This window comes from Salvelinus sp. IW2-2015, unplaced genomic scaffold (genome assembly GCF_002910315.2).
Source record: "Salvelinus sp. IW2-2015 unplaced genomic scaffold, ASM291031v2 Un_scaffold6151, whole genome shotgun sequence".
Taxonomy (NCBI): Eukaryota; Metazoa; Chordata; class Actinopteri; order Salmoniformes; family Salmonidae; genus Salvelinus; species Salvelinus sp. IW2-2015.
The window spans coordinates 25,776-38,198 of record NW_019947415.1 but is presented as its reverse complement, the minus strand read 5'-3'; the positions used below and the strand labels follow the sequence as shown (position 1 = coordinate 38,198).

General features: G+C 44.0%; 1 protein-coding gene across 1 annotated transcript; it reads left to right on the top strand.

Annotated features, from left to right (window-relative positions):
* The first annotated feature begins 6,929 nt into the window (after positions 1–6,929).
* Positions 6,930–11,135, top strand: LOC112078735 (protein kinase C-binding protein NELL2a-like). The gene is made up of 4 exons (XM_024144875.2): positions 6,930–6,998; positions 7,254–7,336; positions 7,896–8,024; positions 11,025–11,135. Exons 1-4 carry the CDS (start codon positions 6,932–6,934, stop codon positions 11,133–11,135), a joined length of 390 nt encoding a protein of 129 aa, XP_024000643.2. The 5' UTR covers positions 6,930–6,931.
* Positions 11,136–12,423: the final 1,288 nt, after the last annotated feature.

The window sequence follows — 12,423 nt, the reverse complement described above, 5'->3', positions numbered from 1 at the left end:
CACCGCCGTGTTTTGGCCAAGTTGAAACCAGCCTCATCCACAAAGATGAATATGTGGGGTGTTTGCCTGGCTTCAATCTCCATGACTCTCTAAAATAAATCCACAAGGCAACATAAGAGTTATTACAGTAGTTTACATTATACATTAAAACATGCCATTGTGTGTCTCTGCCCTGTTTGGTTCTGTTCAAAACCAGTTCTGTATTTTATAGTCATCTTACCTGGACATATTGGTTCCTGAGTTGCTTGACTCGTTCAGAGTTCCTCTCAAAGGGGACAGTGTACAACTGCTTCATCCTGACTTGATGTTGTTTCAGGACTCTAGAAATATTTGTTATGCTTATATTGTCTGCCAACACTCGTCCCAAATCTCTGAGTTTTATGCCATTGTTTCTGATGACCATATCAACGATTGCAGTTTCCTGCACAGCAGTGAAACTCCTACCTCTCTAGGAGGTAACCGTTGGGTCCTAAGCAGAAATACAAAAACAATTACAATTACACACAAGTAGGTTTGGAGGCTTGGCTCAATTTCCTTCTGTAATGTGCAGTTCAGTCAGATGCCCTTGCAGAATGCACACCTTACCTGTTGTTTTGCCGGAAATTTTTCAGAATAGATGCCACTGTTGAGCGTTGCAGATCTGGCTGCACTCTCAGACCAGCCTCTCTCATTGATAGAACATGATTTATTACATGATCAGTTATAGTGGCCCTAATCTCATCTGAGACTACAGCTCTTGATCTTCCTCTCAGTCTTCTTCCACCATGCGTACGTACTCCTCTCCCAGCCACTCTTCTTCCTCTGTCAGCCACTTCTCTATCTCTGTCTGGGTCCATGTTTACATTACAGTACAGCATTATTCCTAAGATGTCCCCTTTTGTATAGATGGTAATGTAATTGAAAGACTAACACTCGGGTAGGTGTTCAGCTACAATGGGAATCAGCTGTGGTTGGTCTAATTGTTTTGATAGTATTTCATTTTTTAGATTTAGAATATATTTCAATACGGTATTACTGTAGAAATGTAGCACATTTATGTCTTATTAAATTTTATGTTATTTTAGGTTTTGAACTTAAGTTTAACAGTTTTGAAAAGAGTATGTAAACATCTGCAAATTGGCCTGTAGGTACACAGAGTTTTGGTGGTGGTTGTGTCTGAGTGAGAAAAGAGTTCATGAAAATTGAAAGATGTAGTCAGTGAATGCATTTTGTTCCAAAGCAATGAAAAATTATCCATAGTTTAGCCCACATAGACTGCTGTTGTGCTCACTGTGTGAAGAGTTTTGAAAAAGTGACCTAAGTATTGAGATATGGGTCCTAGCGATTGTAAAAAACTGTAAAGAAGCAATAAAATATAAAACTGGCCTTCTGTAGACTAGTTGAGTATCTGGAGCATCAGCATTTGTGGGTTCGATTACAGGCTCAAAATTCCAAACAGAAGAACTTTCTTCTGAAACTAGTCAGTCTATTCTTGTTCTGGGAAATTAAGGCTATTCCATGCGAGAATTTGCCAAGAAACTGAAGATCTCGTACAAACCTGTGTACTACTCCCTTCACAGAGGAGTGGGAGGCTCTGGTGCACAACTGAGCGAGTACATTAGGGTGTCTAGTTTGAGAAACAGACGCCTCACAAGTCCTCAACTGGCAGCTTCATTAAATAGTACCCGCAAAACACCAGTCTCAACGTCAACAGTGAAGAGGCGACTCCGGGATGCTGGCCTTCTAGGCAGAGTTGCAAAGAAAAAGACTAATCTCAGACTGGAAAAGATTAAGATGGGGAAAAGAACACAGACACTGGACAGAGGAACTCTGCCTAGAAGGCCAGCATCCCGGAGTCGCCTCTTCACTGTTGACGTTCGAGACTGGTGTTCTCAAACTAGACACTCTAATGTACTTGTCCTAACGATCAATTAGCCTTTTAAAATGATAAACTTGGATTAGCTAACACAATGTGCCATTGGAACACAGGAGTGATGACTGCTGATGATGGGCCTCTGTATGCCTATGTAGATATTCCATTAAAAATCAGCCCTTTCCAGCTACAATAGTCATTCACAACATTAACAAGGTCTACACTATATTTCTGATCAATTTGATGTTATTTTAATGGACAAAAAATTAGATTTTCTTTCAAAAACAAGGACATTTCTAAGTGACCCCAGACTTTTGAATGGTAGTGTACTTCACTTGCTTTGGCAATGTTAACATATGTTTCCCATGCCAATAAAGCACTTCAATTGAATTGAGAGCTACAGAGAGAGCAGAAAGGGTTGTCGTGAATGGAGGGAGAGAGAATACCTTTAGGGTACCAGTGCTTTACACTTCCAACACACCGACAGCGTCACTGCGTTTTGGTCCACAGGAAGTACATTCATTTCCAATGGAAGGCTGCGTTTGCCTTGCAGCACAGCGTTGCAGAGGCAGTTGCAGGGTGTTCTGTGTGGTGCGTACGTTGGATTTACCGAACGTATGGGTCAAACTGTATACGTAGACGGCTTGACAGAAACGGTAGCAGAAGGTTGAACTTTTGTTGCATACATATCCAGATGATGCTGCGTARTATTTTGRACAATGASMCTGTCGGTGTGTTCGAAGCGTTAGGGATGCCAATGGTGAGCGGGATGTTGTACCAACCCAGCACTATAACACCTGAGTCAGCTCATAAACCAATCATCCACGTCTTGAGGATCTGGTGAAGCAGGTGTTATTGTGGAAGGGTGAACGTGAGCAGGGCTCGGAGTGAAGAACTACGGCCCTGGGCTGGGAGTGAAGATCACGGCCCTGGGCTGGGAGTGAAGATCTACGGCCCTGGGTAATACTGCTGCTGTGTCTCCTAAAGCAGAGCAGGAAACATTTATCCCAATGGAATGTAAAATACAAACACTGTGTCATCTATTTGAATGAGTAATAGTTAATGATGCTCTGTGTGTCACGTTCGTCGTAGTAATTATCGGACCAAGGTGCAGCGTGATGTGGTTTCCACATGTTTATTAACTGAAACGCACAAACACAATAAAGAATGAACGAAACGTGAAGACAATGGAGTGCTCACAGGCAACTACACATAAACAAGATCCCACAAACACAGGTGGGAAAAATAACTACTTAAATATGATCCCCAATTAGAGACAACGATTACCAGCTGCCTCTAATAGGGAATCATACAAAACACCAACATAGAAAAAGAAACTACAACATAGACATAGATATACTAGATCACCCCCTAGTCACGCCCTGATCTACTACACCATAGAGAAACAATGGCTCTCTATGGTCAGGGCGTGATACTGTGTATAAACAGTATTCTATCCTCCAGTATGTTCTGTGTAAACAGTATTCTATCCTCCAGTATGTTCTGTGTATAAACAGTATTCTATCTAGTATGTTTCTGTGTAAAACAGTATTCTATCCTCCAGTATGTTCTGTGTATACACAGTATTCTATCTCAGTATGTTCTGTGTATAAACAGTATTTTATCCTCCAGTATGTTTCTGTGTATAAACAGTATTCTTCCTCGTATGTTTTGTGTGTAAAACAGTATTCTTCCTCCAGTATGTTCTGTGTATAACAGTATTCTATCCTCCAGTATGTTCTGTTGTAATACTCAGTATGCTCTCCTGTCAGTATGTCTGTGTATAAAACAGTATAGTATCAGCTTGTTATCAGTCTCTTGTCCTCTATATGGATATATATGAGAGGGTGAAATGAGAAATCCGTCTCTATGGACATTCCCTCTGACACTACCAGTCTGGCTCGGTGCAGGAACCAGCCATGAGATATATCTCGGTACATGATTGTAGGGAGGGTTCTTTTTTCTCCGAATATACATCTAAACGTTTCAATACCGAGAAAAATGTATCCACAGAGTCTGGGATACCGCAAAAATTGTAAGTGCCCATTTAAAGAGTTTAAAACCAAGATACGGTCACTATGCCAGGGTTCTCCCCCAGTCCAGAGCAGTCTGAAAGGTAAAGAACGGCAGGCAGGCTCAGGGCAGAGGTCAGTAATCCAGGTGGTGTGACAAGGTACAAGAACAGCAGGCAGGCTCAGGGCAGAGGTCAGTAATCCAGGTGGGTGTGACAAGGTACAGAACAGCAGGCAGGCTCAGGGCAGAGGTCAGTAATCCAGGGTGTTGTGACAAGGTACAGAACAGCAGGCAGGCTCAGGGCAGAGGTCAGTAATCCAGGTGGTGTGACAAGGTACAGAACAGCAGGCAGGCTCAGGGCAGAGGTCAGTAATCCAGGGTGGGTGTGACAAGGTACAGAACAGCAGGCAGGCTCAGGGCAGAGGTCAGTAATCCAGGGTGGTATGACAAGGTACAGAACAGCAGGCAGGCTCAGGGCAGGGAGAATGGTCAAAAACAGGAACTAGAGACAGACAGGAGCACGGGAACAATGCTGGTAGGCTTGAAAACAAAACAAAAAACTGGCAACAGACAAACAGAGAACACAGGTATAAACAACTGGATGAATGAGGGAAGATTGGCGACACCTGAAGGGGTGGGAGACAAGCACAAAGACAGGAGAAACAGCTCAGGGTGTGAACACAAAGCCTTTCATCACATCAGTTTGGAACAGTGGATCCGTCATCTCCAAAACCACAGCTGTTTGTACCTCTGTCCATCGCTTCTAGTGATTCCTGTCAGGTAGCTGGTTCTGTGCGTCTGTCCATCAGCTTCTAGTGATCCAACTGTCAGGTAGCTGTTTGTACGTCTGTCCATCAGCTTCTAGTGATTCCAACTGTCAGGTAGCTGGTTTCTGTACCGTTCTGTCTCATCAGCTCTAGTATTCCAACTGTCAGGTGCTGGTTCTGTACCTCTGTCTCATCAGCTTCTAGTGATTCCAACTGTCAGGTAGCTGGTTCTGTACCTCTGTGTCATCAGCTTCTAGTGATTCCAACTGTCAGGTAGCTGGTTCTGTACCTCTGTGTCATCAGCTTCTAGTGATTCCAATGTGAGGTAGTGGTTTGTACTCTGTGTCATCAGCTTCTAGTGATTCCAACTGTAGGTAGCTGGTTCTGTACGTCTGTCATCAGCTTCTAGTGATTCCAACTGTCAGGTAGCTGGTTCTGTAAGTCTGTCCATCAGCTTCTAGTGATTCCAACTGTCAGGTAGCTGGTGTGTACTCTGTCCATCAGCTTCTAGTGATTCCAATTGTCAGGTAGCTGGTTCTGTACTCTGTCTCATCAGCTTCTAGTGATTCCAACTGTCAGGTAGCTGGTTTCCGTACGTCTGTCTCATCAGCTTCTAGTGATTCCAACTGTCAGGTAGCTGGTTCTGTACCTCTGTCCATCAGCTTCTAGTGATTCCAACTGTCAGGTAGCTGGTTTGTACCTCTGTCCATCAGCTTCTAGTGATTCCAACTGTCAGGTAGCTGGTTCTGTACGTCTGTCCATCAGCTTCTAGTGATTCCAACTGTCAGGTAGCTGGTTCTGTACGTCTGTCCATCAGCTTCTAGTGATTCCAACTGTCAGTACTGGTTCTGTACGTCTGTCCATCAGCTTCTAGTGATTCCAACTGTCAGATGCTGGTTGTACGTCTGTCATCAGCTTCTAGTGATTCCAATGTCAGGTAGCTGGTCTGTACCTCTGTGTCATCAGCTTCTAGTGATTCCAAATGTCAGGTAGCTGGTTGTACTCTGTGTCATCAGCTTCTAGTGATTCAACTGTCAGGTAGCTGGTTCTGTACGTCTGTCCATCAGCTTCTAGTGATTCCAACTGTCAGGTAGCTGGTTCTGTACGTCTGTCATCAGCTTCTAGTGATTCCAACTGTCAGGTAGCTGGTTCTGTACGTCTGTCCATCAGCTTCTAGTGATTCAAAACTGTCAGGTAGCTGGTTCTGTACGTCTGTCATCAGCTTCTAGTGATTCCAACTGTCAGGTAGCTGGTTCTGTACTCTGTCTCATCAGCTTCTAGTGATTCAACTGTCAGGTAGCTGGTTCTGTACTCTGTCTCATCAGCTTCTAGTGATTCCAACTGTCAGGTAGCTGGTTCTGTACGTCTGTCTCATCAGCCTCTAGTGATTCTAACTGTCAGGTAGCTGGTTCTGTACCTTGTCTCATCAGCTTCTAGTGATTCCAACTGTCAGGTAGCTGGTTCTGTACCTCTGTCCATCAGCTTCTAGTGATTCTCACTGTCAGGTAGCTGGTTTCTGTCTCTGTCATCAGCTTCTAGTGATTCTTAACTGTCAGGTAGCTGGTTCTGTACCTCTGTCCATCAGCTTCTAGTGATTCTAACTGTCAGGTGCTGGTTCTGTTCTGTCATTCAGCTTCTAGTGATTCCAACTGTCAGGTAGCTGGTTCTGTACCTCTGTCTCATCAGCTTCTAGTGATTCCAACTGTCAGGTAGCTGGTTTGTACCTCTGTCCATCAGCTTCTAGTGATTCTAACTGTCAGGTAGCTGGTTCTGTTCCTCTGTCCATCAGCTTCTAGTGATTCCAACTGTCAGGTAGCTGGTTCTGTACCTCTGTCTCATCAGCTTCTAGTGATTCCAACTGTCAGGTAGCTGGTTCTGTACTCTGTCCATCAGCTTCTAGTGATTCTAACTGTCAGGTAGCTGGTTCTGTTTGTCCATCAGCTTCTAGTGATTCCAACTGTCAGGTAGCTGGTTCTGTACCTCTGTCTCATCAGCTTCTAAGGTTTCCAACTGTCAGCTAACGTCACACACTCATGGAGCTCAGCTAGACTAACTCATCCTGCATAGATATGATCTGAGGTCAACCTCTCCCACTCTCTCTCTCTCTCTCCTCCCTTTTGCTCTCTGTCATTCTGTCTCAACTTCTCTCTCTCTCCTCCCTTTCTCTCTCTGTTATTCTGTCTCAAACTCTCTCCCCTTCTCCCTTTCTCTCCCTCTCTCCCCTTCTCGCTTTCTCTCCCTCTCTCCCCTTCTCCCTTTCTCTCCCTCCTCCCGTATCTTACTGTCTCTACAGGGTATAATGCAGGATGTTCAGCTGGTCGTCATGCCTCAAGGCTACATCTCCCAGTGTCCAGACCTCAACCGCAGTAAGAGAACAGTTACATTTAGTACCTATAAAAGTCTGGAAACTCTGAAGTTAACATGCTGACATGTACATTATTGTACAGCCACTATAAAAGTCTGGAAACTCTGCATCTATAATGAGATGCCCACAAAAGGCAACATCAGCTACACATGCAGTTACAGTATAGCTCTAATATGCTTGCCAGTACAGTGACATGGACATTGACAATGGAACTATCATGCCAACATTACATTACCATGACTTACCTGTGTTATAGCCTGCCCCACCTGCAATGACTTCCATGGGCTGGTACAGAAGATCATGGAGCTGCAGGATGTCTTAGCCAAGACCTCCAGCAAGGTACGATAGCATAACACAATGGGTGCCTCAATCGTCTACAGTGGTTTCCTCTCCTTGTCTTCTTTCCTTCATCTGCATTGATCTGAAGGGGARAGGAGAGGRGAGGAAGCCACTTGAAGACGATTGAGATTRTGTTGTGTCTCTCTGGTCGACATGCTAGCTGTTCTTACAAGTCCTACGTTGTGTAATGTACAGTAGAGTAGTGTAGAGTAATGGTGTAGCTGTGGACAGCTGCTCAGCCGTGTACACCACCGCCTGATGCTCTGCCAGTGTACAAGGCGTAAGTGTATGAATCATTCACACAGACGGTAAGTGAGGGAACATCCATTTACTGTTCTTTACTACAGTGCATGGAGCATCTCTGTCACCATGTGGTTTACTGGGCTCTGGTTCCCTTGTCCTGCACCACTGGGTTGTTGAATAAATAATTAGTTAAAAAGCAGACCGTAACAATGGGCTATTGACCCCAAACAATGTGTGTGTGCACATACTGTAGACTGACACACACACACACACACACGCACAGTAACTCTGTATCTTTGTTTTGGTGTGTGTGCAGCTGTCGCGTGCGGAGGAGAAGATGCAGGGTCTGGATGGTTGTTACTGTGAGAGGAGCTGCAGTATGAATGGAGTGCTGTACAGGGAGGACGAGGGATGGACAGACGGATGCAGGAACTGTTCCTGCTATGTAAGAATTTTTTATATTTTATAGTATTTATTATTATTATTATTATTTTTTTTTACCTTTATTTAACTAGGCAAGTCAGTTAAGAACAAATTCTTATTTACAATGACGGCCTACTATAACATACTATACCAGCTTATAACAGGCTATAACAGGTTATAACACATTATAACAGGCTATAACACACTATAACAGACTATAACAGACTATAACAGGTTATAACACACTATAACAGACTATAACAGACTATAACAGGTTATAACACACTATAACAGACTATAACAGACTATATCAGACTATAACAGGTTATAACACACTATAACAGATTATAATAGACTATAACAGACTATAACAGGTTATAACAGACTATAACACAAGAACTGCTCCATCTACATAAGGCTATAACCTAGGGCTCTCTACTACCTGTTATATAGGGCTTAAAGGGACAGTTCACTCTATAATCACTGTGGGTTTAAAGGGACAGTCCAATCTATAATCACTGTGGGTTTAAAGGGACAGTTCACTCTATAATCACTGTGGGTTTAAAGGGACAGTCCAATCTATAATCACTGTGGGTTTAAAGGGACAGTCCACTCCACTCTATAATCACTGTGGGTTTAAAAGGTGACAGTCCCATCTATAATCACTGTGGGTTTAAGGGACAGTCACTCTATAATCACTGTGGGTTTAAAGGGACAGTCCACTCTATAATCACTGTCTGTGGGTTTAAAGGGACAGTCCACTCTATAATCACTGTGGGTTTAAAGGTGACAGTCCGAATCTATAATCACCTGTGGGTTTAAAGGGACGCCCACTCTATAATCACTGTGGGTTTAAAGGGACAGTCACTTATATCATTGTGGGTTTAAAGGGACATGTCCAATCTATAATCACTGTGGGTTTAAAAGGGACAGTCACTCTATAATCACTGTGTACTTAAAGGGATAGTTCCTTCATGATCACAGTTATCCAGGACTTTAAAGGGATAGTTCACTTCATGATCACAGTTATCCGGGACTTAAAGGGATAGTTCACTTCATGATCACAGTTATCGGGGACTTAAGGATAGTGTTCACTTCATGATCACAGTTATCCGGGACCTTAAAGGGATAGTTCACTTCATGATCACAGTTATCCGGGACTTAAAGGGATAGTTGACTGCTATAATCACTGTGGGTTTAAAGGGGATAGTTCACTTCATGATCCCAGTATCCGGGACTTAAAGGGATAGTTCACTTCATGATCCCAGTTATCCGGGACTTAAAGGGATAGTTCACTTCATGATCAAGTTATCCGGGACTTAAAGGGACGGCAACTGAATGGAAAACCATAACCTGTGGTCTGAAAGATCTATAGTGCATCACCTCTATGTGCTTCTCCTGATCCCAGAGATCAAGACATAGGGTGCGTTCCTAAATTCAGTTTTCATACTAAAACATAAACTCAGCAAAAAAATAAACGTCCTCTCACTGTCAACTGCGTTATTTTCAGCAAACTTAACATGTGTAAGTATTTGTATGAACATAACAAGATTCAACAACTGAGACATAAACTGAATAAGTTCCACAGACATGTGGATAACAGACATGGAATAATGTTGCCTGAACAAAGGGGGTCAAAATCAAAAGTAACAGTCAGTATCTGGTGTGGTCACCAGCTGCATTAAGTACTGCAGTGCATCTCCTCCTCATGGACTGCACCAAGATTTGCCAGTTCTTGCTGTGAGATGTTACCCCACTCTTCCACCAAGGCCACTGCAAGTTCCGGACATTTCCTCACCTCCGATCCAACAGGTCCACAGACGTGCTCAATGGGATTGAGATCCGGGCTCTTTCGCTTGCCATGGCAGAAACACTGACATTCCTGTCTTGCAGGAAATCATGCACAGAACTAGCAGTATGGCTGGTGGCATTGTCATGCTGGAGGATCATGTCAGGATGAGCCTGCAGGAAGGGTACCACATGAGGGAGGGAGGATTCTTCCCTGTAACGCATAGCGTTGAGATTGCCTGCAATGACAACAAGCTCAGTCCGATGATGCTGTGACACACCGCCCAGACAATGAACGGACCCTCCACCTCCAAATCGATCCCACTCCAGAGTACAGGCCTCAGTGTAACGCTCATGTCCTCGACGATAATAGAAAATCCGACCATCACCCCTGGTGAGACAAAACCGCGACTCGTCAGAGAAGAGCACTTTTTGCCAGTCCTGTCTGGCCAGTGACGGTGGGTTTGTGCCCGTAGGCGACGTTGTTGCCGGTGATGTCTGGTGAGGACCTGCCTAACAACAGGTCTACAAGCCCTAGCCCAGCCTCTCTCAGCCCTATTGCGGACAGTCTGAGTATGATGGAGGGATTGTGCGTTCCTGGTGTAACTCAGGCAAGTTGTTGTTGCCATCCTGTACCTGTCCCACAGGTGTGATGTTTCAGATGTACCGATCCTGTGCAGGTGTTGTTACATGTGGTCTGCCCACTGCAAGGACGATCAGCTGTCCGTCCTGTCTCCCTGTAGCGCTGTCTTTGGCGTCTCACAGAATGGACTTTGCAATGTATTGCCCTGGCCACATCTGCAGTCCTCATTCCTCCTTGCAGCATGTCTAAGGCACATTCATGCAGATGAGCAGGGACCCTGGGCATCTTTCTATTTTGGTGTTTTTCAGAGTCAGTAGAAAGGTCTCTTTAGTGTCCTAATTTTTCATAACTGTGACCTTAATTGCCTACCGTCTGTAAGCTGTTAGTGTCTTAACGACCGTTCCGCAGGTGCATGTTCATTAATTGTTTATGGTTCATTGAACAAGCATGGGAAACAGTGTTTAAACCCTTTACAATGAAGATCTGTGAAGTTATTTGGATTTTTATGAATTATCTTTGAAAGACAGGGTCCTGAAAAAGATCTTCATACTAATAACATCTGTTTTGTCTCATTCCTTTAGAATGGTACAGTCCAGGTTGGAGATCATAGATCTTCATACTAATAACGTCTGTTTTGTCTCATTCCTTTAGAATGGTACAGTCCAGTGTGAGAGCATCTCGTGCCCCCCTCCCCAGTGTCCCCCTGACTCCGCCCCTGCCTATGTGCCAGGCACGTGCTGCAAAGAGTGTCAACGTGAGTAACAACACTTACCCTTCTCATGCCATGTTCTTCTCATGCCATGTTCTTCTCATGCCTTGTTCTTCTCATGCCTTGTTCTTCTCATGCCATGTTCTTCTCATGCCATGTTCTTCTCATGCCATGTTCTTCTCATGCCATGTTCTTCTCATGCCTTGTTCTTCTCATGTCTGCACAACACAGTCCTCTCCTGTTCTTTCTCTAACACGTTCTCTCTACCGAACTTCTCTGTCTCTCTCTCTCCTCTGTACACCACTTCTCTGTCTCTCTCCTCTCAATACCACTTCTCTCTCTCCTCTACACCACTTCTCTGTCTCTCTCTGTCCTCTGTACACCACTTCTCTGTCGCTCTCTCCTCTCAATACCACTTCTCTGTCTCTCCTCTCAACACGACTTCTCTCTCTCTCTCTCTCTCTCCTCTCAATACCACTTCTCTCTCTCTCTCCTCTGTACACCACTTCTCTGTCGCTCTCTCCTCTCAATACCACTTCTCTGTCTCTCCTCTCAACACCACTTCTCTCTCTCTCCTCTCTACACCACTTCTCTCTCTCTCCTCTCTCCACCACTTCTCTGTCTCTCTCTCCTCTGTACACCACTTCTCTGTCAATTCAATTCAATTCAATTCAAGGGGCTTTATTGGCATGGGAAACATGTGTTAACATTGCCAAAGCAAGTGAGGTAGACAATACACAAAAGTGAAACAAACAATACAAATTAACAGTAAACATTACACATACAGAAGTTTCAAAACAATAAAGACATTACAAATGTCATATTATATATATACAGTGTTGTAACAATGTACAAATGGTTAAAGCACACAAGTTAAAATAAATAAGCATAAATATGGGTTGTATTTACAATGGTGTTTGTTCTTCACTGGTTGCCCTTTTCTTGTGACAACAGGTCACAAATCTCCTCTCTACACCTACTTCTCTGGTCTTTCTCTACACACTTCTGTCTCTCTCTCCTCTCTACACCACTTCTGTCTCTCTCCTCTTTAAACACCAACTTATGTCTTCTCTCCTCTACACCACTTAACTCTTCTCTTCTCCTCTCTACACACTTTCTGTCTCTCTCTCCTCTCTACACCACTTCTGTCCTCTCTCTGCTTTACACCACTTATGTCTCTCTCCTCTTACACCACTTATCTTCTCTCTCTCCTCTCTACACCCTTCTCTGTCCTTCTCTCTCTCTACACCACTTCTCTGTCTCTCTCTCCTCTCTACATCACTTCTCTCTCTCCTCTCTACACCACTTCTCTCTCTCCTCTGTAACCGATTCTCTGTCTCT

Bases quoted from the DNA above. Each gene is read 5' to 3' on its own strand.
- LOC112078735 (XM_024144875.2), top strand. From the start codon at position 6,932: ATGCAGGATGTTCAGCTGGTCGTCATGCCTCAAGGCTACATCTCCCAG. The intron at 7,337-7,895 runs GTACGATAGCAT...GTGTGTGTGCAG, and splicing joins TAGCCAAGACCTCCAGCAAG to CTGTCGCGTGCGGAGGAGAA. The intron at 8,025-11,024 runs GTAAGAATTTTT...TCATTCCTTTAG, and splicing joins GCAGGAACTGTTCCTGCTAT to AATGGTACAGTCCAGTGTGA.